The 24,642-nt window shown below is 37.8% G+C and overlaps 1 protein-coding gene across 2 annotated transcripts in view; it reads right to left on the bottom strand.

Moving 5' to 3' along the window:
* The window catches only part of LOC126183523 (polycomb protein Scm), a 194,474-nt gene that overhangs the window by 16,827 nt on the left and 153,005 nt on the right, over positions 1-24,642 (bottom strand). Inside the window, exons 13-14 of one of the 2 annotated variants that reach the window (XM_049925582.1) lie at positions 22,170-22,321; positions 9,505-9,689 (exon numbers count right to left, since the gene is read on the bottom strand). In XM_049925582.1, coding sequence (XP_049781539.1) covers positions 9,555-9,689; positions 22,170-22,321 — 287 coding nt within the window. In that variant the 3' untranslated portion in view covers positions 9,505-9,554. The remainder of the gene's footprint in view (positions 1-9,504; positions 9,690-22,169; positions 22,322-24,642) is intronic. The other variant, XM_049925583.1, reaches the window with a different exon arrangement.

Raw genomic sequence — 24,642 nt, forward strand, 5'->3', positions numbered from 1 at the left:
ATTTGTAAACAAGGATATGCTATGCTCTCGGCAGGCACATGCTGTTACCACCAGTGCTATGATGGAGGTGCTCATATGGATGAATTGTCGTATCACCATACGTGACATTACTGTTGAACTGCCTGCTAACACTGTGCATCACATAATCCACGGGAAGCTTCGTTATGGAAAACTTTAGACACAGTGATTGCCCAACCATCTTTCACAGAATCAGAAGACTGTGTGTTTCCTTGACCCATCTATTGAGATATGCAGTGCAAGGAAAAGATTTCATTGCTCAGAATTTTGCATGTAATGAAACGTAGTATCACCACTTTGACCCTGCCTTCGAATGGATGAACATGTAGTGACAATATCCTGGCTCCCCTTGTCCAAAAACACCCTAATCTGCCCTGAAGGCCAGAAAAATGATGCTCAGTTTCTTTTTCGATGAAGAAGGACCTCTGACCTTTACTTATTGAATAGCTACCACAGTTAATGCTGAGCAGTACAGTAACATGCTGCTGAGGCTACAAAGAACAAACACAGGAGCAAGCTCTCAAATGGGATTGTGCTTCTCCAGAACAATGCTACGCCACATGTGGTCAAGAACATCCTCGAGTTCCTTCAAAAATTTTGTGGGAAGTCCTGGAAGATCTTCCTTACAGCCCTGACCACTCTCCATGTGACTCGCATATCTTTGCCCCCTTATGAAAGGTTAGAGGTTCACTTGTGACAATGAAGTGCAGAACACCATGGAAAGCCGAATCCACTAGCAATCCAGGAGTTTCTACACTGGAGCAATCCACTGCCTTCCTATGCACTGGTGTCAGAATATCAATGTCAGTCGCAATGATTTATTACTGCTCCACATGACCTGTAATTATAATACTATTAAAATTTATTTCCTTTTCACTTGGGTTTACCTTATATTTTGCATAATCTATATAAAAGCATAAAGGTATCCTTTATCAGGGTGTATATGTGAACAAGACAAAAAAAATTCCCAGATTTTTCCTGGATTTCCAAGTTAAAAATACATTTTCTCCTGGGTGGGGGGAAGAAAGAAAAAAAAAAAAAAAAAAAACCACCTCGTAATTAATATTGGATGGGATTATTTGTAATCCAGGGAACAAGAACTCTTCAGAAAATCTGCACTCTTTACTGCCTATTAGCTAATAACTTGATTTTTTTTCTGTAACATAAGATTAAATATAGGATACATGAAACCAACAAAGACAAGTGACAAGCAAGACAGTACACATTTCTTCAGTCCTTAAGTCCTAGCACTTTTTTCTCTATAATCTTTCTACAGCTTTACATGGTGTCCTTTCCTTTCTGCGAAAAGATCTATTACTTCATCAAACGTTTTGCCACATGAAAAAATGAATTGTCGTTGTCTAATACCGAAAAAGCTGTTAATACAAACAGTACCCAAGACTGATGTGGTTTGTTGATCTCATTACGTGTATTTTGTCACTGCCTGCTACATAAAATGAAATAGGCCTGTCTAATATTGCAGCAGTTGTAACATGCACCAAATAAACAGACTGTTTTAGCACAAACTGTCACATTTTTTTAACACGACAATATAATTCACGAAGTACCAATATCAAATGCCTATCACGCCTACTACAAGCAAAAAGCTTTATGTTTGGAAATAGTTTCACATTTCATTCATGCGGTCCAGCTTCTCAAGCACGAGATCGAAAAGTAGTAGTATGAAATTTTTATATAAATTTGAAATCTTCATATTCTTCCATAATTTGTGTGATGTCCCCGTTTCTTCTCCTTCCTTATTCTAACAAACAATCTTGTCATCACCAATTCTGTAACTATTCCTGCAAGTGTCAAAACTTATTCTCCAGTTAATTTCACTAACCCTGCCGCAATCACCCGCTTAGTTATCCTGCGTTTATTCTCTGGTTAGGTGTTATTATGTGTTCGTACAACGCGTTTTCCATGCTACTCCCAGAGGAGAACTTAGGTGGCCACTACCGGGGTCTGTACAACTGGCTGTGTCCGCCCCCGGTAGCAGAGTGGTCAGCGCGACGGACTGTCAATCCCAAGGGCCCAGGTTTGATTCCCGGCTGGGTCGGAGATTTTCTCCACTCAGGGACTGGGTGTTATGTTGTCCTAAAAAGTCGCCGAAGTGTCGTCAAATCGCAAGGCTTGAACCAGGCGAGCGGTCTAACCGACGGGAGGCCCTCGTCACGACGACGACGACGACGACATCATCATCATCATCATCATCATCATCATCATTATTATTACAACTGGCTGTTACTAGTGTTGCGGTCTGGCCAAAAATTTTCTATCAAAATTTCATTTTCTTGGATACACCGAGAACATAATACGTAATCTTTCTTACCTGTTATTCCTTTTAGTAATTTCCCCTCTGGTAGTCTGAATCTATGGATTTCACTGGTAATTATAACAACGCTGATCATTTGCAAACCCAGTCAATCACATAAACAAACAGCGATTGACATTCACCCGTTTGGCTTTATTCCGCTCAGCTCGTATAGCCCCGTCCCCTTCTGTCTGCAGGAAAGTTTATTTCTCAATGCAACGGGGATTCCTCTGGCAGAGACATGACGTACACTAAGCATGCATTCAAAAATCAACTTGTGATTCATTGAGAAATAAACTTAGCATGTGTTCACAAATGTTCAAAAACCAACAGGGATGCGTTTCAAAATCATATGAACAATCGATAGACAAATGTGCGCTGGATACTAGATGCTTTGTGAAAAAAGACTTTTTCCTCAAGAATATGAATTCTTGCTGCCAGGGCAGATATACCATTTTGCCCCCATGGAATCTGGCAGCTTGCATGCGAAAGTAAAATTTTTCCAGGTAGCATCTTGCTGCTACTGTTTATACAGCACACTTCTGTAGCCAGAAATGGGAGGAGGTACCACACATGCGCAACTCAATTGCGCATGGGCATGAGCCCACTCACAACTGCTCAAACGAATCTAATGTAAACAGTTGTGACGTCATGCTCATCAGAGGTAACTGGTTGCTATTAAGCATTGCACAGTCTTCCTAAAGCCTTTGACACATTTTGTAGTTGGCAGACGCTTGTATGAGTACTGTGTTTTGTTGTTGTATATGGCGCATTTCCTTTGCAATCTAAGTTTTCTTTTTTTTTTTTTTTCCTTTTTCTATAGTTCATGTTTTATTGCTGCGTAGCGGGATACCCTTTGTTAGAATATTGTTTCTTACCAGTCAAAATTACAAATATTTAACTGAAAACCAAAACAAAACAAAAACTTCTCGGAATTCTAGAAAATTCCCGGTTTTTTTCCCCATTTTCTTCCGGATGAAAAAATTCCCTGGTTTTTCCCAGATCTCCCGGTTGTCCCAAGTTGTATACACCCTGTTTGTCAGGTCTAGTCACCTTTCCACTATTGAGTAAGTCTACTCAATTTTGTATCTAGCTATTTTAATAACTGTCATTTCAGCATTTATATGAAGACTGAAAGGGGCAACAATATTAATTCATCTTCAGTGCAACGATTTTGGAGAATGGAATTAAGTATTTTGATCATCTTTCAACTATCCTGTTCTGGTGCCAGTATGATCAGCAAGTAATTGGATAGAAGACTTCGATCCATTAATTGACTTAACATATGACGAAAATGTCTTTGGAGTTTTTCTAGGCTCTGTACATAGAATATTACTTTCAAATTCACTGAATACTTCTCACATTGCTCTACTTATGTTCATTTTTGTTCTGTTAAGCTCTTTTGTCACTAGTTTGTGCATTTTTATCAGCGATGCCACTTATTGTAAACGGTGAAAATATTTTAAAACTATTAGAATAACAGAGAAGGTGAATGGCAGCTTGCTCTAAATGTGGGAAAAATGTAAATAAATGCAGGTGAGTAGGAAATACAATCCTGTAATGTTCAAATACAGTATTATTGGTGTGCTGCTTGGCACAGTCATGTCAATTAAATATCAATGAGGCAATGTTGCAAAGTGACATGAAAAGGAATGCACATAAGATTCGCTGTAGGAAAGGTGAATGGCTGACATGGCTTACTGGGAGAATTCTACGGAAGTATGACTCATTGATAAAGGAGACCACACAAAGAACACTTGTGTGATCCTTGTGTGATCCATTCTTGGGTACTGCTTGAATGTTTGGCCAAGAGGCCAGATTAAAGGAAGACAGTGAAGGAACTTAGAGGCATGCTTCCAGTTTGGTTACTGGTAGGTTCAGTCAATACGTGAATGTTATTTAAATGCCCCATGAACTCAAATGTGAATTCCTAGAGTGAAGGAGACACCTTTTTGTGAAATACTACTGAGAAAGTGTAGAAAAATGACATTAAGGATGGATTATAGAACAATCACTTCCCGTGCTCTATTTGCAAGTGGAACAGGAAAGGGAATCCTTTCAGTGATACAAGGTACCCTCCACCTTGGACTGTCTGTATGGTGAATTGCAGAATATGTATATAGATGTAGATATAGAATAATAAGGGAAGGGAATTTTTATTGTAAGAATCACAGTCTCCTAAATTATCAAATGTAAACAGAAATTATGTGAGTTATGCGCATTGCAATCAATTATAGATACACATTATGCTAATAGTTCTTAAACAGAATGAGGACAAAGAGGAATAAGGTTGAAGGCCAGAGTTTAATGTTCTGTTAACAACATCATTAGAGATAGATAAAAAATTGGTTAGGATACTCGTAAAGGATTCTTCAAAAGTACAATGGCTGCATTTACTTTAAGAGGTACAGGAAAACTATGGAAAAGCTAAAGCTGGATGGCCACAAAAGAATATGTACCCTGCTCCTCCTGTAATAGGCGTTGTGACATAACCAATGTGCCAACTTCCCCATTAAGGATGAACATAGTGATTTCATATAAAACTGAAGAACAGAAAGATGCATTAAGGTTTCAGTGCGATTTGTTTCTTATCATCACCACTTGTGGAAAGTGTGCTCCTGTTTTCTTATGCAACTGGTATCATGCGAGGCTCTTTCATGTGCATTATACACACCTCCTGCACAGATTTTTGCTCATTTATTATTGCTCTTTTTTTAATCAGTTCATGAAATTCATCATGATTCAGATATGGCTATAGTGTTGTCATGGGCATAAAATGAAGAAACTGTGCTGACCCTTTTCACAAATTATGGCTTTTGGAGTAACCCAGATCAAATACACAGTAAGTGAACACTGAATGTCGTTAACAGATTACAGTTTTGTTTCAGGAAGTAAGATTTGGTCAACAAATAGCCACTAACAGGACAAAGGTCCTAGGAAAATTACGTGAAAGAGTACAACGAAACTAATACAGTGCATAAGCCCACACTTTGCATATGCTCTGACTGTTCATACTGAGTGAAAAAAGCTACATTCCCTATGGAGATGCAATGTTCACTTGTCCCCAGAAGAAGCACGATAATGAGGCCAGGCAGATGGCACACACCTGTGTTCAATGTGCATACATTCAATACCTTCTGTACTACAAGTATGGCACAGAGTGCATTATCTTTCACAGGCAGTCCATTGGTCACTAGGAAACTCTCCATACAGTGACTAGTGATGACTAATGAATACTGCTGAGAGCAATCAAAAAAACTTGGCTGTCTTAAGTGACACCATACATTAAAACAGGCACTACTGAACAGGACACAGTGATGCCTCAACATTTCCTTGCCATGGGTAAGTAAAGCAGAACATTCCAATAATTTCATGCTGTTAACAGACAGAATATCTGAAGTGATTATATCTCACTCCTTTTTCTACCCAGCATAACTCATGTGCAGCTAAATAAATTAATTACCTTCATAAAGCCAAATATGGTTATACTGTATCATGAATATTTCAAATACTTCTTAATTTTCTATTAAGAGTATTTTTGTCATTTGTCACACACTGTGTTGAGCGGACATACAATGGGGTAGCCAAAGTCATGGGATAGTGATACGCACATATACAGATGGCATTAGTGTCAGATACACAAGGCATAAAAGGTTGGTGCACTGGTGGAGCTGTTATTTGTACTCAGGTGATTCATGTGAAAAGGTTTCCGATACGATTATAGCCACACGATGGGAATTAACAGACTCTGAAAGTGGAATGATAGTTGAAGCTAGATGCATGGGACATTCCATTTTGGAAATTGTTGGGGAATTCAATATTCCAAGATCCACAGTGTCAAGAGAGTGCCAAGAATACCACATTTTAGGCATTACCTCTCACCACACACAATCCAGTGACCAATGGCACTCACTTAAAAAGTGAGAGCAGCATTGCTTGCATAGAACTGTCAGTTCTAATAGAGAAGCAACACTGCATGAAATAGCCACAGAAATAAATGTGGGACATGTGATGAACATATCCATTAGGACATTGTGGTGAAATTTGGCATTAACAGGCTATGGCACCAGATGAACGACGCGAGTGCCTTTGCTAACAGCATGTCATCACGTATGATGCCTCTCCTGGGCTCACAACCGTATTGACTGGACCCTAGACAATTGGAAAACAGTGGCCTGGTCAGATGAATCCGAATTTCAGCTGATGGCAGGTTTCGAGTTGGCATGGATCCCGTGAAGCCAACAGGGAACTGTGCAAGCTGGTAGAGGCTCCACAATGGTATGGGCTGTGTTTACATGGAATAGACAGTGGCCTCTGGATATTAAGATACTTGGAAACCATCTGCAGCCACTGATGGATGTCAGTTCCCAAATAATGATGGAATTTTTATGGACGACAATGCTTCATGTCCTCAAAGCCACAATTGTTTGAGACTGATCTGAAGAACATTCTAGACAATTCAAGCGAATGATTTGGCCATCCAGATCGCCCAACATTAATCCCATCAAACATTTGTGGGACATAATCGAGAGGACAGTTTGTGCACAAAACCCTGCACTGGCAACACTTTCACAATTATGGACAGCTATAGAGGCAGCATGCCTCAATATTTCTGCACAGGAGTCCATACGACATGGGTTGCTGCACTATGCCAGGTGAGAGGTAATCCGACACAATATTAGAGAGGTATCCCACGATTTTTGTCAGCTCAGTGAATGGCATAGTGACAACTGTATTAACTTCCTTCACCCTTTTGTACGAGGTGCATTCAAGTTCTAAGGCCTCTGATTTTTTTTCTAATTAACTACTCACCCGAAATCGATGAAACTGTTACTTCTCGACGTAATCGCCCTGCAGACGTACACATTTTTGACAACGCTGATGCCATGATACCATGGCAGCAGCGAAGGCTTCTTTAGGAGTCTGTTTTGACCACTGGAAAATCGCTGAGGCAATAGCAGCATGGCTGGTGAATGTGCGGCCACGGAGAGTGTCTTTCATTGTTGGAAAAAGCCAAAAGTCACTAGGAGCCAGGTCAGGTGAGTAGGGAGCATGAGGAATCACTTCAAAGTTGTTATCACGAAGAAACTGTTGCGTAACGTTAGCTCGATGTGCGGGTGCGTTGTCTTGGTGAAACGGCACACGCGCAGCCCTTCCCGGACGTTTTTGTTGCAGTGCAGGAAGGAATTTGTTCTTCAAAACATTTTCGTAGGATGCACCTGTTACCGTAGTGCCCTTTGGAACGCAATGGGTAAGGATCACGCCCTCGTTGTCCCAGAACATGGACACCATCATTTTTTCAGCACTGGCGGTTACCCGATATTTTTTTGGTGGCGGTGAATCTGTGTGCTTCCATTGAGCTGACTGGCGCTTTGTTTCTGGATTGAAAAATGGCATCCATGTCTCATCCATTGTCACAACCGACGAAAAGAAAGTCCCATTCATGCTGTTGTTGCGCGTTAACATTTCTTGGCAACATGCCACACGGGCAGCCATGTGGTCGTCCGTCAGCATTCGTGGCACCCACCTGGATGACACTTTTCGCATTTTCAGGTTGTCATGCAGGATTGTGCGCACAGAACCCACAGAAATGCCAACACTGGAGGCGATCTGTTCAACAGTCATTCGGCGATCCCCCAAAACAATTCTCTCCACTTTCTCGATCATGTCGTCAGACCGGCTTGTGCGAGCCCGAGGTAGTTTCGGTTTGTTGTCACACGATGTTCTGCCTTCATTAAACTGTTGCACCCACGAACGCACTTTCGACACATCCATAACTCCATCACCACATGTCTCCTTCAACTGTCGATGAATTTCAATTAGTTTCACACCACGCAAATTCAGAAAACGAATGATTGCACGCTGTTCAAGTAAGGAAAACGTCACCATTTTAAGTATTTAAAACAGTTCTCATTCTCACCGCTGGCGGTAAAATTCCATCTGCCGTACGGTGCTGCCATCTCTGGGAAGTATTGACAATGAACGCGGCCTCATTTTAAAACAATGCGCATGTTTCTATCTCTTTCCAGTCCGGAGAAAAAAAATCGGAGACCTTAGAACTTGAATGCACCTCGTAAGTTAAGATGGACCCAATGAAGAAATAAAAATGGCAATAAAAATTTGCCACTTTGCTGTTATTCTCATGTTACGACCAAATTTTCCACTGAACAAAAAAAGAAAAGTAATAACGTTTTTGTCTGTTTACCTTTACAGCAAAGCTACCAAATTTAACTATTATAGGAGGGCTTTAATAATTTTTTTCTCTGGTTCAAATTTTCTCCATTAAGAAAATGCAATATTTGCAATATGCTACTCCACTCACCGCTTTTTCTTCACGATACATTTAGTTGTATGTGTTCGCCACTTCCAGAACAAATTGAATATATTCTACTTTTAAGTCTACTCTATCTCCTACATTCAGTTATGTATTCCAGAAACACAGAAATCACTCACACTGTAGGTGTAATTTTGTGTGTTAAATTTTGATCACTTAGGAAAGTAACAAATCTAATATAATTTTTCTCATTCATCCATTCAATCTGTAAATAATAACAGAAAATTTGCAAAACTGGAAAATACTATTCAAATAATACATCTGACATAGACCAGCAGTCTTGTTCCCTCCTCCCACTTTTACTAAGGAAGAAAAAGTTAAGTATCTGGAGCGAGTTCCAAACTCAGTGTTTGTTGCAATAGCACCCTGCTAACTTCAAAACTGCAAGCTGTGGGTAAAGTAGCACGAAAACGAAGAATATTCAACAACAATAAGGAAAAAAGGCACATTAATGACCACATGTCTAAGTATTGAAATCTTATGTATAATTTTTTTGAAAGTTTCAGCATTCCCACAAGGATCAGTAAAAGCAATTCTTTATCTTCAGACATTTTCCATTTTTCTAGGATTCTAACTTTCCTTTCAACTTTCAATTGGATTGTTGGCTACGGTAATGAATATACAAGCTAACTAACTGATTTGTTAGTAACTTCATGGTACTGTTGCAGAAAATCATGGAGCTATCTTTCTGTGGCTCATGAAACTTCAGTTTGTAATGTACATGTTTCAAATTGATGATGATGTGATTTTAGTGTATTCTAATATTAGCAGATGAGTATATTGCAGCGATTTTCTTGTGCGATTAATTATTGGTTTTACATATTTCTAATACACTTACCATTTTCCAAAAGAAATTGAAACCTTCATAAGAGAAGGTTTCCATTATTGTCATAAAGGTAAGTGCCTTCTTCCTCTTATCCTGTTGACTAAGTTGCAAATTTTTAGAGCAGGCCCCAACTTCAAACCCATGTACTTCATCATCATATCAGAATTTAAGAGAAGCAGAGCTTTCCCATCTATTTCCTACAAGAAAAATAAGAGAAAGAGAATAAGAAAATGTATTCAAGAAACTCTATATGATGAAAACACACAGCCTGTACAAAATTACTGTTTCGTACTTTGTTAATGGCTTTTCTCCATGCAACTAAATTATTGCAATAATATTAATCATCATAATACTGCAGTTACTAAACTACAAAAAAATCTCAGAAATTAGGACTCTGGCAATGTAATCAACCAAGGAAACACAATACATGTACAACATTACAATATCACCTACCTGCTGAGATGTACAGGTATCAGTCTTCAGTAACATTAGCCCAAAATGGGAAGATAGGATTTAAAATTATATTATTACTTTCTCCAAAAGTATAACTGCCAACTTCGGGGACACAGAAATCACAGTTAACATATTTCCATTCACTGCCACACGCATATTTTGCCAGCGCCTGTTTAAGCAACTGGAAATATTAAAAAAGCTGCCAACCTTGAGAACAGGCTGTCAGTAATCACATGACAAATATGGAGGGTGCTATGATCCCTTCCTCCCAGACCAGAAAATTTTAAAAATTAGAGGCCTGATTTAGGCTTTCAAAACACTATATTTCAGATGTTTTCTAACCGTAAATACAAAAGATATATTTAATTGCTCCTACATTTATTTTTATTTTGATATTAAAATTAATCCAGGATCTCATTTTAAACAAGGAAAACTACTTCGTGGAAACTGAACTTCAGAATAAAACTGTTAACAGCTCTTAACTGACGACTTCTTCACATAACTGGTTTTGCTGTGTTACAGTAGCATCGTCCGATATTAAGTAGCGTCACATGGATTAATGTTCCACCTGATGAAAGGAGAACCATCAGTGCAACAGTGGGATCATTACTTGCTCTGAGAAGAGAACGAGTGGAAACTAGAACACACAAAATATTAGTTCACTTTATTACGAGAAAGATATGAAGTTTTAGTTAATTTTGTATAATCCGTTTCCACAGGAATGTTCTGAGTATTTATGACTGTGTCTGAACTTAAAGTATCACTGGATACAGATAATTAAAGAGACTCTTCACTTAGAGTACATGGACAAAGTTCACAGTTAAAGTTCAGTATAAGACATGAAATACACTGGTGCCCTATTTAAACTGATGTTATCACCTTAATTGTTGGTCACAAACTGGGTGCAAGCATTGCTCTTCTTAGTCATATATTGGCATCTCAGTGTGGTGGCACTGTGAAGCTGAGAGTAAGGATGTAACCTTGCAAGCGCCTCCCATTCATCACTGTGAAATACAGCAAGACATTGTTAACTTCTATCGTATCGATGCGAGGCACTGACTTTGTTATGGCTCTGTGAACTTTGGACGATACCACAATTAGCATACAGAGACACCCCCCCTCCCTGCTGTCTCTGTATGCTAATCATATAACACTAGGTATCACCTGAAGATACTGCTTTAATACAGCAAAACTGGTTGTGTGAATAAATAATCAATCAACAGCTGTTTGTGGTTTTATTCAAGTTAAATTTACCATGAATTTCAACAGCTTTGCCTGTCCATGTTATATAGTTATACACGAAGACTACTTCAGCATCAATGTCACTGACACTCCCAAAGAATATGATGGAGGAATCTGCAGTTGATGATCCCCCTGCCACACCCACGTTTACTACTGACTGTGGCCTCCTACATAGTAGTTAATTCACTTCCGGCTCATAGAAAGCATCAAGTATCCCCCCCAACACCATGATCATCACTTTTCATACGAGGCAGATGTCAGCTGTTGCTGCTGCTGAAGTATTGGGAAATGAGACAGATTAATTTTTTTTAAAATCTACATTACAGCTGCTGGTGCGAACTACTGTAGCATTCTTTGTAGGTATTGAATGCTTCTGTTTAATATTTTTATAACTATGACTCTGAATATTCAAGAAGCACTCCTCTGCCTCACAAAATGTGGCAAATTTGTAAATTTTGCTTCTTTTCCACATCATTTCATAAAGGAACCACATAAAGACAACATGCAACATTACAGACAGAGCAAAAAATCAATAGTAATGCTGCATAGCAGCATTTAGTGGTAGCAGTCCAGGAACAATATTCCTTGCAGAACAGGTTTCAAATTCAGTGTAAATGTGCCTTGACTAAGCTGTGGTGATGAAATCCTTCATAGACAGGTTTACTGTGTACTCAGCAAAAATATTTTAGTAGCCTATGATTAGCAAAATGTAACAGGAATTTTTTAGTTTTTTTTAAATCACATGGCAAAATATCTACTTCTGTAATTTTTTAGTAATTTCCTGTACCTCTGTAATTAAGGTGATAAATCCATAAAAATTACAGACAATTTGTAATAGTTGACTGCCATGTATTAACCATATAAACAAATGTACTCTGTAACGATTTGTTCAATCGACATATTAATCGTTACAACATTCTTCAAACTAAATCAATGTTTTCGATTACAAAAAAACTCGGTATATCAACAGCACAGTCACCATGTACGAAATAGTGACTCAGATCTGGCAAAGAAAGCCAACTGACACCTTGCCACACTGCCGTTTAGTGAAAAACATACATGCTTATTGAGTGTCGACCAGATTTGTGACTGCATTCAAGACTTCCTTGCAGAAAGAACTCAGCACATTGCTCTTAAAGGAACAAAATCAACTGATGTAAAGGTAATTTCCAGAGTATTCCAAGGAAGTGCGATAGGTCAGTCACTGTTTACAATGTATATAAATGAGCTAGCAGAAAGCATCATAAGCACTTTAAGACTGCAGTTGTCTATAAGAAAGCAGCAACACTAGACAACAGTATAGATTTGCAAAATGAACTGCAGAGGGTTGATGAATGTTGTTGGCTCTGGCAATTGACCCTAAATGTGAATAAATGTAACATACTGTGCACACATAGAAAAAGAAATCTGCTACTGTACAACTACACTACTTATGACAAATTGCTAGAATCAATCTGTACCATAAAATATCTCGGGGTAAGCATCCACAGTGACCTTAAGTGGAACGATCACATAAAATAAACAGTAAGAAAAGCATATGCCAGACTGAGATTGACTGAGATTTATAGGAAGAACCTTATGGGAATGGAATCCATTCATTACGTAACTGACTTATAATGCACTTTTTCGACAGATTCTTGAGTCTGTTCATCAATATGGGATTCTTATCATGTAGGACTGATGAGAGAGAGGGAGAGAGAGAGAGAGAGAGAGCAGATTCAATGCAGAATGCCACATTTTGTTAGAGGTTAGTTTAGTCTGCATGTGAGCATTACAGAGATGCTCTACTAATTGCACTGGCATATGTTAGAAGAGAAGCATTCTGCATCACAGAGAGGTTTCTCATTGAAATTTTGAGTGAGCACTTTCCAGTAAGAGTTGGACAACATATTACTTCCTCCCATAAACAACTCACAAAATTACAATTATGAGAAAATTCAAAAGATTAGAGCTAATACAGTCACTCACTGGCAATCATTCTTCACATGTGCCTTTGCAAGTGGAACAGGGAAGGGGGGGGGGGGGGCATCAGTTATTGGTACGATATGTACCCTCCTCCACACACTGTTAGGTGGCTTGCAAAGTATGATATAGCTACAGAAATATTTTGGAGGAAACTGGCAAAGATCTTCTTTTAGCTCCTATTTTTGTAAACTACTATTTTATCTATGCAAGATACTGACAGGACTGAGTCTGAAATAAAATTGCTCAAAATAGGAGTGTAAAATTTACTAATTTAAAAATCTCATCTGTAACACAGTATGTTTCCTTCTATTAATTTGAAAGTGTTTTATTTTAACTGAACTGCTCAGTTCTGATATGATCCTTTCTTCTGTTATAGGAAGCCCTCTGTTAACTGAAAATTTAACCTTAGAAGCTGCATCAGAGTGCGCAAGGATCGAGAGACAAAGACAAATTAGGAATGACACCAAGATACACTTAGAAAAGAATACTGCTTTGCTACAAACATTTAGGACATGTCTGGATGGGATTGGAGTGGACGTTGGGTTAATTAAGATCTTCTATAATAACAGTATGCACCTCATACTGTTAGAAGGTGTCAGCTACATGCCCCAGTACAAAAGGCTGAAATGTTCTCAAACACAGAGCTTCTTTACAAGTCTATAGATTTATGAGGCATCATTCAAGGAAATGAAAAATTTCTTTGAAGTTAAATATGATTCAACTACAGCCATCCTAGGATTTTTTAGGAAATGAAAAATTTCTGTGAAGTTAAATATGATAACAACTACAGCCATCTTGGATTTTCCACAGTGTACACAATTCATCATACAAAATCACTACACGCATTCGGACCAAGATGGTGCCATGTCACAGTTATGTTGCTCAAAGAAGAGATGTCGGAAAATTTCTGTTTGTGTACATCTTACACTAATATGATAATCCTTGTAAAATATATGTATATATTGTAAAAGTTAATTGTTGGTGCCTTTACTCACCTCCTCCTGGATGCTTAATTTTACTGTCCATCTGTGTACCTTTCTGAGAAACCACAAAATTTAGAAACACCATTCATGAGCATCCAGGAGGTATCATCCAATTCAAATAATATTTGATTCAGAGCTCTGCGTCCACATTTTTCTTAACTACAGCAACGGCCTACAGAGGCTTTAGGATCATTTTGCAAATACTTCTCTCAGGAAGACACTGTTGTTATGGGCGGGCCGGGCAATAGATTTGTCACGGATCCTGGGTACAGTATAGAGTGTGACCTGGTAAACATGGCATCAGCATCAAGACATTCCAATGTTGAGTTTGTATCTGTTTTGAGACGCCCTAATGATCTCATCTTAGCTCTTGTGTTATGAAAGTTAATTTCGAGTTCTCCTGTGGCTGCTTATGCCAAGTGCAGGATCACATATTGGCATGGTTCGTATTTATTTGTCAGTAGATATGAATGTACTAGGGATGGTCTTCACATCAACAAAAAAGGGAAGTGTACACTGGCTTGGCTAATAGCAGCACATTTTGGGGAGGGGGTCACTGTCACGAATGGTAAAATACCAGTGGTTACAGGTATCAGAGCAGTACCCTTTTTAGGGCAGAGAGAACAGAAAAAAAAAAAAAAAAAGTTTTAAGAGAGGTTCGAACTGAAAAAAATCTCCAGTTTGAGAAAGAAGCCAAACAAGATAATTCTGACATACTGCATCTGCACAACAGCACCCAACTTTATCTCAGTCATTGTGAAATGTCAGCTATCTTTATTGGATCAAAATTTGGGAGGACTATGAAGTAAAATTAATGAACTACCTATCTGCAGTGGTGAAAGTCATCAAACCCAGTTGAAATAATCTGCTTCCCTGAACTTTATGTGATCACTGGTATAGATGGGTTAAGGTTAAGTGTTGCAGAATTTGGGTTAGCATCTCACTTTTGTGGAGCAGAAATGATGGGAAGAGGAGTTGCCACATTCACTGGGAATTGTTTTAAATTTAAGAACACAGACTTCTGATTCATAAATTTTTCATACAGCAGCATATGGAAGTACATAATACATTCTTCATAATAGTAAGTGTATGCTGAGTACATGGAGGTAGCTTTAATCTGTTTATAAATCACCTTGAAGCTCTACTGGTCTATCTAACAGGAGAAAAATGAAGAAATAGCTTCTGCTGGTGATTTTAATGTAGATGGTCTTAAAAACTCTTCAAGTGAGAATTTATTATAGTTAGTAACACTATCATTCAACTTAATTCCTACTGTAAACTTCCCAACTACAGTAGCTGCAGGGGTTGGACAAAAATATGAAAACATTGCAAGAAATGCATGCTTCAAAATAAATGCAGATGCTACCCAAGTCTCCAGGTTGTGCTGTTGTATTTGAACATGAACAGCACCTGTGCAATGTCCTCAATATGTTGCAAGTATCAGTCATCGTCAGAAAAGAGGTCTGTAGAGTTGGGAGTGCATATGTCAGAGCTAAGTGAATATTAAAAAGAGTAAATTGTTGATGCTTGTATGGTGGGTGCTTCCATAACAAAAGGGAGCCGAAATGTTTGGTGTTTCAAGAGGCATCATACCGAAGATTGATACCACATACAGTGAAAGCGGTAGACCATCATCCACTAAGTCATAATGCAGATGAAAGTATGTGTTGAGTGATTGTGACAGTCAGTTAGTGAAGAAGATTGTGACAAAATGTAAGAGAACAACAGCTGTACAAGTTACTGCTGAGCTGAATGTCGCACTCACAAACCCTGTTAGCACTAAAACAACAAAAAGAGAGCTCCATAAGATGGGAACTGAAGGGGGGAGCTGGAATCCCAAAACCACGTATCAGTGACACAACTGCTTGTAAGAGGAAAACATGGTGGCAAAGCCATAAATCTGGACTATAGAGCGATGGAAGAAAGTAATTTGGTTGGTTAAGTCTTGTTTCACACAGTTTCCATCTTCTGCCAGAGTTAAATCCCAAAAGTGAAACATGGCGGGGGTTTGGTGATGATTTGTGCAGCAGCATCATGGTATTCTATGGACTACATTACTGCCAGGGTTTATGGGACCATTTTGGCTCATCATATCCAATCCATGGTACAATGTTTTGTTTGCCAATTGAGATGCTCTGTTCCAAGACAATGAGAACCCAATTCAAACATCTCGTATTGCCCATAATTGGTTGTGTTATCATGAGGATGAATTGTTGCATCTCCCTTGGCCACCAGTCAACAGATCTGAATATTACCGAGTCTTTGTGGTCTACTTTCAAGAGAAGGGAGCATGATCACTGTCCACTTCCATCATTGTTCCTAAACTTGCCAGTATTTTACAGGAAGAGTGGTATAACATACCCTTGAAAACCTCACAGGACCTCTATTTACACATTTTAAGATCAATGGAAGCTAATCTGAAAGCCAACAGGTTTCCTACACCATATAAGGCAAAGTAAAGTGTTGTGTTTTTGGTGTTACAATATTTTTGTCCAGCCCCACAATTGGTCACAAGCAGCGATTGGCAATATCGCTATAGAAGGGCTAATGAACAAGATTTTATTACAAAACCAATAGTCAATGGCATCTCAGACCATGAAATGCAGTTCCTTTTTTGAAACCATTAATACTGAATCTGAATTGAAGAGTGTAATCAGTAAGCTAGAAACCGATTATTTTAGGACACTCCTCAAAGACATGAACTGGAGAGATGTATACAGTGCTCATGGCATGAATGAAAAATATAGCAATTTTAATAATAAAGTCCTTACATTTTTTGTATACGGTTTCACCCCCCACCCCTAAAAAAAAAAAAACTAATCCCATATCAGGTCAAAGTATCAGAAAACCATGGATTACTCAAAGAATAAAGGTATTGGATAAAAGAATGTAACTCTTATCTGTCTGTCAGAAACTCTGATGTTGACACTATAGCTCACAACAACACACTTTGCACAATATTAAAGACAGTCATATGGACATCAAAGAAAATGCACTGCAAGAAAAAGATAAACACATCAGATAATAAAATAAAGGCAGTATGGGATATAGTGAAGGGGGAGTCGGATGGAATCAAACATGAAGAGGAGCATATAGTATTTTTTAAGAATAATTGATATATTGGTAATAAATGTGTGCACTGTTGCAAAACTTTTAACTTTTCCTGAAAAGATGGTGTTATCAGGTTCAGCAGATGCTGCCACTGAAGATCTCAGACCTGTCATTACAAATAATTTCAGTAACATGAATATGACCCTCATTACACCAACAGAAGTAATGTACTCCATAAAATCTATAAAATACAAAATTTCTAGTGACTATAATAAACTATCAACAAAGCTAACTCTTCTCAGTTTAGTAACATACTAATTTATCTGTATAACCAGTAACTTATCACAAGAAAATTTCCTGAATAGCTGAAATATATCTAAGTTAAACCTTTTTTTACTAAAAGAGATTAAGTAATATCATCAAATTTCCATCCAATTTCACTTTTGCCAGCATTCACAAAATGTTTAGAAAAAGTAATATAAAATTGACTTCTTAACCATCTGACAGCAAATTCTATCTGTCAAAGCCACAGCTGGATTTCTCTAAAGGGTTCTGACACTGAGAAGGCTATCTACACGTACACCAAGAATGTACTTAATGCATTAGACAATAAATTACAGGCTACTGGTATATTTTGTGACCTGTTAAAGGCATCTGACTGTGAAATCACAATATACTTTTAAGTACTTTAGAATATTACAGTATGACAGGAAATGCTGCAAAATGATTCAAATCATCTGAAAGGAAACAAAGGGTGTCATTAGGAAAAAGACATGTATTAAGCTATTGGACATCATTCAACTGGGAACTAATTATATGTGGTGGCTCACAAGTTCCATCCTTTACTTTTTCCTGTGTGTATTCATTATCTTTAGTCTGCAACTTTACCAGATGCCGAGTTTGTATTGTTTGCAGATGACACAAACATTGCAATAAATAGCAAATCAAGTATGGTCTCACACAGATCCATTCATGGACATTAATAAATGGTTCCTAGCCAAACCTTTGACACCAAACTTTGAAAAAACACACTACATGCAATTTCAAACTTGGAAGAGGTTTCCGGACAGCACATGCCTAAAATGTGATGACACACAGATCGAAGAAGTTGTCAGTGTTGAATTATTGGGATTACAGCTTCATAATAAATTTAACTGAGAAGAGCATACCACAGAACTGCTGAGGCACTTAAACAAATCTCTATTTGCAACACACATTTTATCAGACACAGGTAATATAAAAACGAAACAGCTAGCATATTATGCTTACTTTCATTCCATCATGTCATATGGGATTATTTTTCAGGGTCGTATCAAAGGAAGCTAAAGTTTTCTGCATCCAAACCAAGTAAGAAGAATTATTTATTGTGTGAACTCAAATATATCCTGCAAAGACACGATTAGGGAACTAGGGATAGTAACTATTACTTCACAATACATTTATTCATTGATGTATTAGCCATTAAAAACATCAGTTCATGGAATCAATACTAGAAATAAGATAATCATCACAAAGATTTAAAGTCGAACATTTTCAATAGCTTATCAGCAGCCACAAAAAGTTTAACCATTAATAAAGTTCAGTTTAAGAGAAGCCTAAAGGATTTATTGGTGGTCACCTTTCTTCTGTTCCACTCATAAATTTCCAAGCAGAATTAGCTGATGTGTACATGGTACCAACAATATCAAATAATGCGAGTATTAATACAATCTGACTTCTGTACAAATTCAGTGCAGTAACACAATCGTTGTAGATAAGTGCTGTAAAATTTTCTATTTGATGATGCATGGCTACAACAGCCTAAGAATTATCATATGCACCTCAATGTACTGAACATTTACATGTTTAGTGACAAGTTACTTATTACCTTTTCAATGAAAATATGTTAAAGTGTTTTATTTTATTTTATTTTATTTTTATTTTTTTTATTTTTTTTATTCCACATCCATGAGGGCCATTTTACTTGGGATATGCAGAAGGTACATTAGCATATTTCTCTTTGAAAATATTTATTCTGTTGTTGGGTTGTTTGTGGGAAGAGACCAAACTGCGAGGTCATCGGTCATATTTATTCTGTATTCTCGTTTTTCTGAGATGTTCTACATCTGGATGATCTCCTCACTATGGATCTATCGGAAAGAAGAGTACATCAAATCTTATCTATTGACACATTTTATCATTGATAAAATTCCAATATGGTCAGCACAAAAACTCCGCATGTCCATTCACACCTATAGTATAACCTGCATGTTAGAATCACATTAGTTTCTACATTTGTGACACCAACCGATTGACTGCAATGGAAAATAATTGTTTCTCGACTTTTATATGTGCTGTTACTGATGTGATGATGTTTACACTTTCTGCATAAGCTAAAGAGTATATGCTCTGCATCCGTGTTCTGACGAAGAATGGAAGTGTTAACATCTAATTCCTTTGCCATACAACATATTATGCTCTGATGAGAACTTTCCATTAATTTATGATTATAGCACTTCAGGTATCTGGAAGTACTTGTATCAGCATTGCAGTATGCCGTGACCAATTTTAGATTCAAATTGCTAATGATAAAATCAATTCATTTTGACTGTGAACATAAAGCACTTGAAGTTATTCAACTGAATCTAGCATCCTGCTTTAAACTTTTCTTCATTTCCGACAAGCTGGTTGTCCTTAAACTAAGTCTTGTCTAGCCCCATCCTGAGCAGATGAGTGACTTTCTTGTGAAAATAAAACAACTGTTAACTGCTTCATCTGTGCATAAGCTGCAGCAGGCTGCTCCAATGCTGCCTGACAGGGCATGGATGTCCACATCTGCCCCTCATCATGCCCATGGCTAGCCACAGGTGGTATATACTACCCGTTCGGTGGCTGTATTGCATTCGTTGTGCACATGTGTGAGCTGTTTAGCCATCCCTTGAGCCAGGCTCGTGCAGTTTAGGATGATCACGTACGCTATGGCCAAGCTGCAGGACTGTCCATGTCAGCAGTCTGCCCATCTGTGCCTATGCCCCCTGCTGCCCCAGGTGAGTGCATGAGCTGGAACAGCCTAATCTAGGTGTATGATCCTCCTAACCTTATCCTATTCTCAACAAATGTGAAATCAGATGAAAGTGTGCTATAATTATACTTAATGTTTCCAAAATTTCAACTATAGTCCCAAGAGTCTGACAAATTTAACTACTCTGACACAAATGATACCCTCTACAGTTTTGCAATATGCAATGATCATACTAATACTGTCACTAACTCTTCATGTTGATGTGGCTGTATCAAAATTTGCTGAGTTTGCACTTAAAACACTGTAAAAAAATTTCCTATTGGTAGTCTATATTCTGCTCATTTCAAATTCATCACGCTGAGACTGATTGCCAGATCATAGTCAGGGACAAGCTCAATACCTTTATTTGTAAACTGACAAATTCAACATTGTAATGATGTATTGTAAATAACTAATTAGTTCCTGATCATGGCCTGCTTTAACACCATCACTAGAAATGTTTATTACCATTTGTCACAACACTCGTACCATATACAAATTCACATGCACACTATAGTTAGTAATTATGTACCAACAAGATCAACACGACTCTTTCAGTACAAAGGCTGATACAGGGAGACTACATATACTCTTAAAACACACAGTGATTATAATGACACTTTCTGTACACTAGCCTCTGTAGACAGAAAGTTAATAACTGTATGGGTATCCAACTATATAGGAATGATGTCTGGACAGTGCACTGCAGGATTTGTTTTGTTAGTAGTGTTAGTGCCATGATGTGCCGCTAGGTGCTGGTACTGGTGCGCTGATGAAGGGTTGAAACATAAGCATCAGTGTGCATTACGATTGCAGGGCTTTACTTGTAAAGCTGTTTTATCAAAACAGCAGCAATAATGCTGCTGCTCTTCACGAGTATTGAGAAGTTTATTACCACTATACACTTAGCTCACTCTAATCCAAAGACTGTGGTTGAAATTGCTTTCTGATTCTGCTAGCAGTTCTGCAAGTCTTTCCTTTCCTCCTTTCTCCTTTCTTTCTTCTTTATTCTTGTTCTTTCCTCCGCTATATGTTGCTTACGCTTATGATAACCACCAATGGCATTTCATTAACAGTATAGTTAATATCTTATATGCCGCAATCCATTGATACTTCTAATTTCCTAGTTCATCTTCAACCTGAATTCAGAATGCTTTATTCAGCATCACATTTACGAGTTTTTAATCTCTCCATTCTAAATACCCATAGTTAACTTTTAAAAATAAATTCTTCATGTTATCTACAAAACCAGAACCACATTCCAAATCACTGTCATTATTTTTTGTGTCATCATCAGCCCTGTTTCTGCATAACTTCTTATCAAGCAAATCTTTACCATTGCAGTGTCTTTACAGGTATATTTAGAGCCCCTCAGTAAGCAAGTAATATTGATTTTACAAGTAATACATGCACAGAAAAGGATCAGCTGTAACTTATGACCTAGTAAGAGCATGGTAAATTCACCAAAAAAAAAAAAAAAAAAAAAAAAAATCACTGAATTTAAGAGTTTTGTCTGTATGCAAAAGACATAACCAGAGTGCTGCAACGAGACTTAGCACCAAAAGACAATTAGATGAAACAAAGTTGGAATATGAATAATTAGTAATTTATAAACAAAATACTAGTTTCTAATACTCAGAAAAAGCATAGAGCTTGACCGCTACTGTACTCAAATAATAATGAAAAAACTATTGGAGTTTAAAAGTTTCTCTTCTTCTCCATTATTGAAGCAATTCCCTATTACATTCTTATTATTGTATTGATATTGTTTGTTTTTGTCTCAGGTGGTTGAAATAACAGTTTCAGCCCATCACAAATGTTAACCTTGCAAATTTACCACTCGCATAAAATAAACTTTAACTCATGTAGACTCAGTCCTCACTTTCTACTCATCAGAAAATATAAGCTTTACGAAAATAACTGTACAATTATATTTATCTTACATGTTTTCTGAACAGTTCTGCATGTGTTCCCAAAGCTGGATCTACAAAGGCAATGTACTGTATTACATCTTCTATGGACCATTCAGACGGGTCTGTTGGTGTTTTTGGCGGTGCTTCAGAGTGAGTGGTTGAAGTTGCTGCTTCTAGTTCTGCTGTAACAAGAGTGTTTCTTTTTAAAAAGTGGGTCTTACACAATTATTCAATGAATATTTATCTAATACAGAAATTGTGAATAAACACAAGACGATCTCTCTCTCTCTCTGAACTAGAATATGAAACGAATAACTGTACCTCTAAATATTCATACAAAAAATTAAGCAAGCATTAAAGTATGCTATCTCATTCATCATTTAAGGTAAGCTTGAAATTTTATTTTTGCATAAGTGTAGCATTGTTTTAAAAAATTACAGCTCTGCACTGGTTATGTGAAAACTCTCAATTGTGATTTCTAGATCAACATTTTAACATGATTATCTATAATTGTTATTCAGAAATTTAAAAAAAAGAATCATAATTTAAAAACAGAAATATAATTAGCCTTGAATGAATGACAGAAACAGCTGAAGAACAAAACAAGTCACACCACACAAAATGAGCTTCTGTATACCCACATCATTCACTTATTTAAGAAAGATCCTCAGTGAGCTGTAATGCATATGTATCTCACTATACTTGAGAAGTCCAGGATAGAATAACAACAATATGAAAAGGATAGATCACTTCTCACCACATAAGAGGCAGTGCCGAGTTGGACACAATGAAAAGGTGTCTAAACTCGTAGATCGCTCGGGCCCAACTGGCCAAAGACAACAGCCGCGCGCGTGCGCGTGTGTGTGTGTGTGTGTGTGTGTGTGTGTGTGTGTGTTTTATGCTTTTGGAGGAGGACTTTTTGCCCACCTCATTACCTCGTCTACATAGTAAGAAACAATCTATCTTTTTCATATTTTTACAGTGTGAGCATTATATCCAAAAGTGACACTGTGACAAAAAACTACAAGGTGTACAGCTTTGCTTCCGCCGTTTTCTCCCCAACATTTGAGGCTTTAATGAAACAAATTGGTTACACATGTATCATTCAAAGTATCTTCTATCGCTGGCCACTACTTTCTCCCATCTTTCACGCAGTGTACGAATCCTGTGTCGAAAAAATTGTTCATCTTTTGAAGTGATCCATGAATCGATCCGATTTGTGACTTCTTCATGAGATCGGAAGTGTTGGTCAGCCAGGCCATGCGCCATTGATCTAAACAGGTGATAGTCAGAGGGAGCAAAGTCTGGAGAATACGGTGGATGGGGTAGGACTTCCCATTTTAACATGTCCAAGTACCATATTTACTTGAATCTAAGCCGCACCTTTTTTCCGGTTTTCGTAATCCAAAAAACCGCCTGCGGCTTAGAATCGAGTGCAAAGCAAGCGGAAGTTATGAAAAATGTTGGTACGTGCCGCCACAACTAACTTCTGCCGTCGAATATATGTAGGGCTATGCAGGCAATTTTGTAGGCACAAAGATAAATACTGGCGCCAAAACCTCTGCGTCAGTAAATAATTTTTTTAAAAAAAGTGGAAGACGAGGTTTTTTTCTCCGCCGCGAGTTTCGACCACTGCATTTTCATACATTATCCAAACGAAGTAAATACAAATTCCGTATTGTTCATCTTCGAATGTAGCACAATTTCAGTGTACTACGAAAATCTGACCGGCAAGACTGTTTGGGATGTTTGTCAATATGGCCAACTGTACGTTCTGAATTTTTTCCTATCTGTGAGAAGAGATGGTTGCCAATAGGAACCTGATGAAATTTGAATCACATACAGTATTCTCTTCGCCATAAGAATAATACGAATATAAACATTTTGCCATGTATTCTTTCGTGTTTGCTGCTATATGATTTAAATCCTGTCTGCCTAATAAACCACGAAACTAGAGTGAGGCAACAGCAAACGCGGAAGAATATACGTATCGTCTCATGTTTATATTCGTAATATTCTTATGCCTAATAGTGATACAGCCAGAAATGAAGCACGGCAAGTGACTTAGATTTTTAAATCTAAGATGGCTCTAATTTCTGTGCAGAATTTGATGTAATAAAGAAGCGGCCGCAAAGATTTTCAAACGGAGAAAAATTTTCGCCTAACTCTCGTTCAGAACATGTTCTATCATATGCAGTCTATTATTTGATTCTTGTTGATCATTATCAAAGAAAGCAGCAGTGTAAGTAACAACAAATAGCAGTCTTGTCATTGTTTCGCTTATGAGACGATTCCTCTCTCTTCTTTTTATTGTACGCGGCGGTAGCGCGCACAAAAGCAAGCCATGCCGTGAGCCGCGACAGGCCGTAAACACGCACTATCAGAATGTGACAAACAATGCATGACACAGTGCAGTAATGCATTTTCAGCTTAAGAGTGACGCAAACACCTATAACAAAGAAAACGGCATTTATCAGATCAAAGCAAAATAAGCAATTGATTC

The sequence above is a fragment of the Schistocerca cancellata genome, chromosome 4 (assembly GCF_023864275.1).
Source record: "Schistocerca cancellata isolate TAMUIC-IGC-003103 chromosome 4, iqSchCanc2.1, whole genome shotgun sequence".
NCBI classification, from domain to species: domain Eukaryota; kingdom Metazoa; phylum Arthropoda; class Insecta; order Orthoptera; family Acrididae; genus Schistocerca; species Schistocerca cancellata.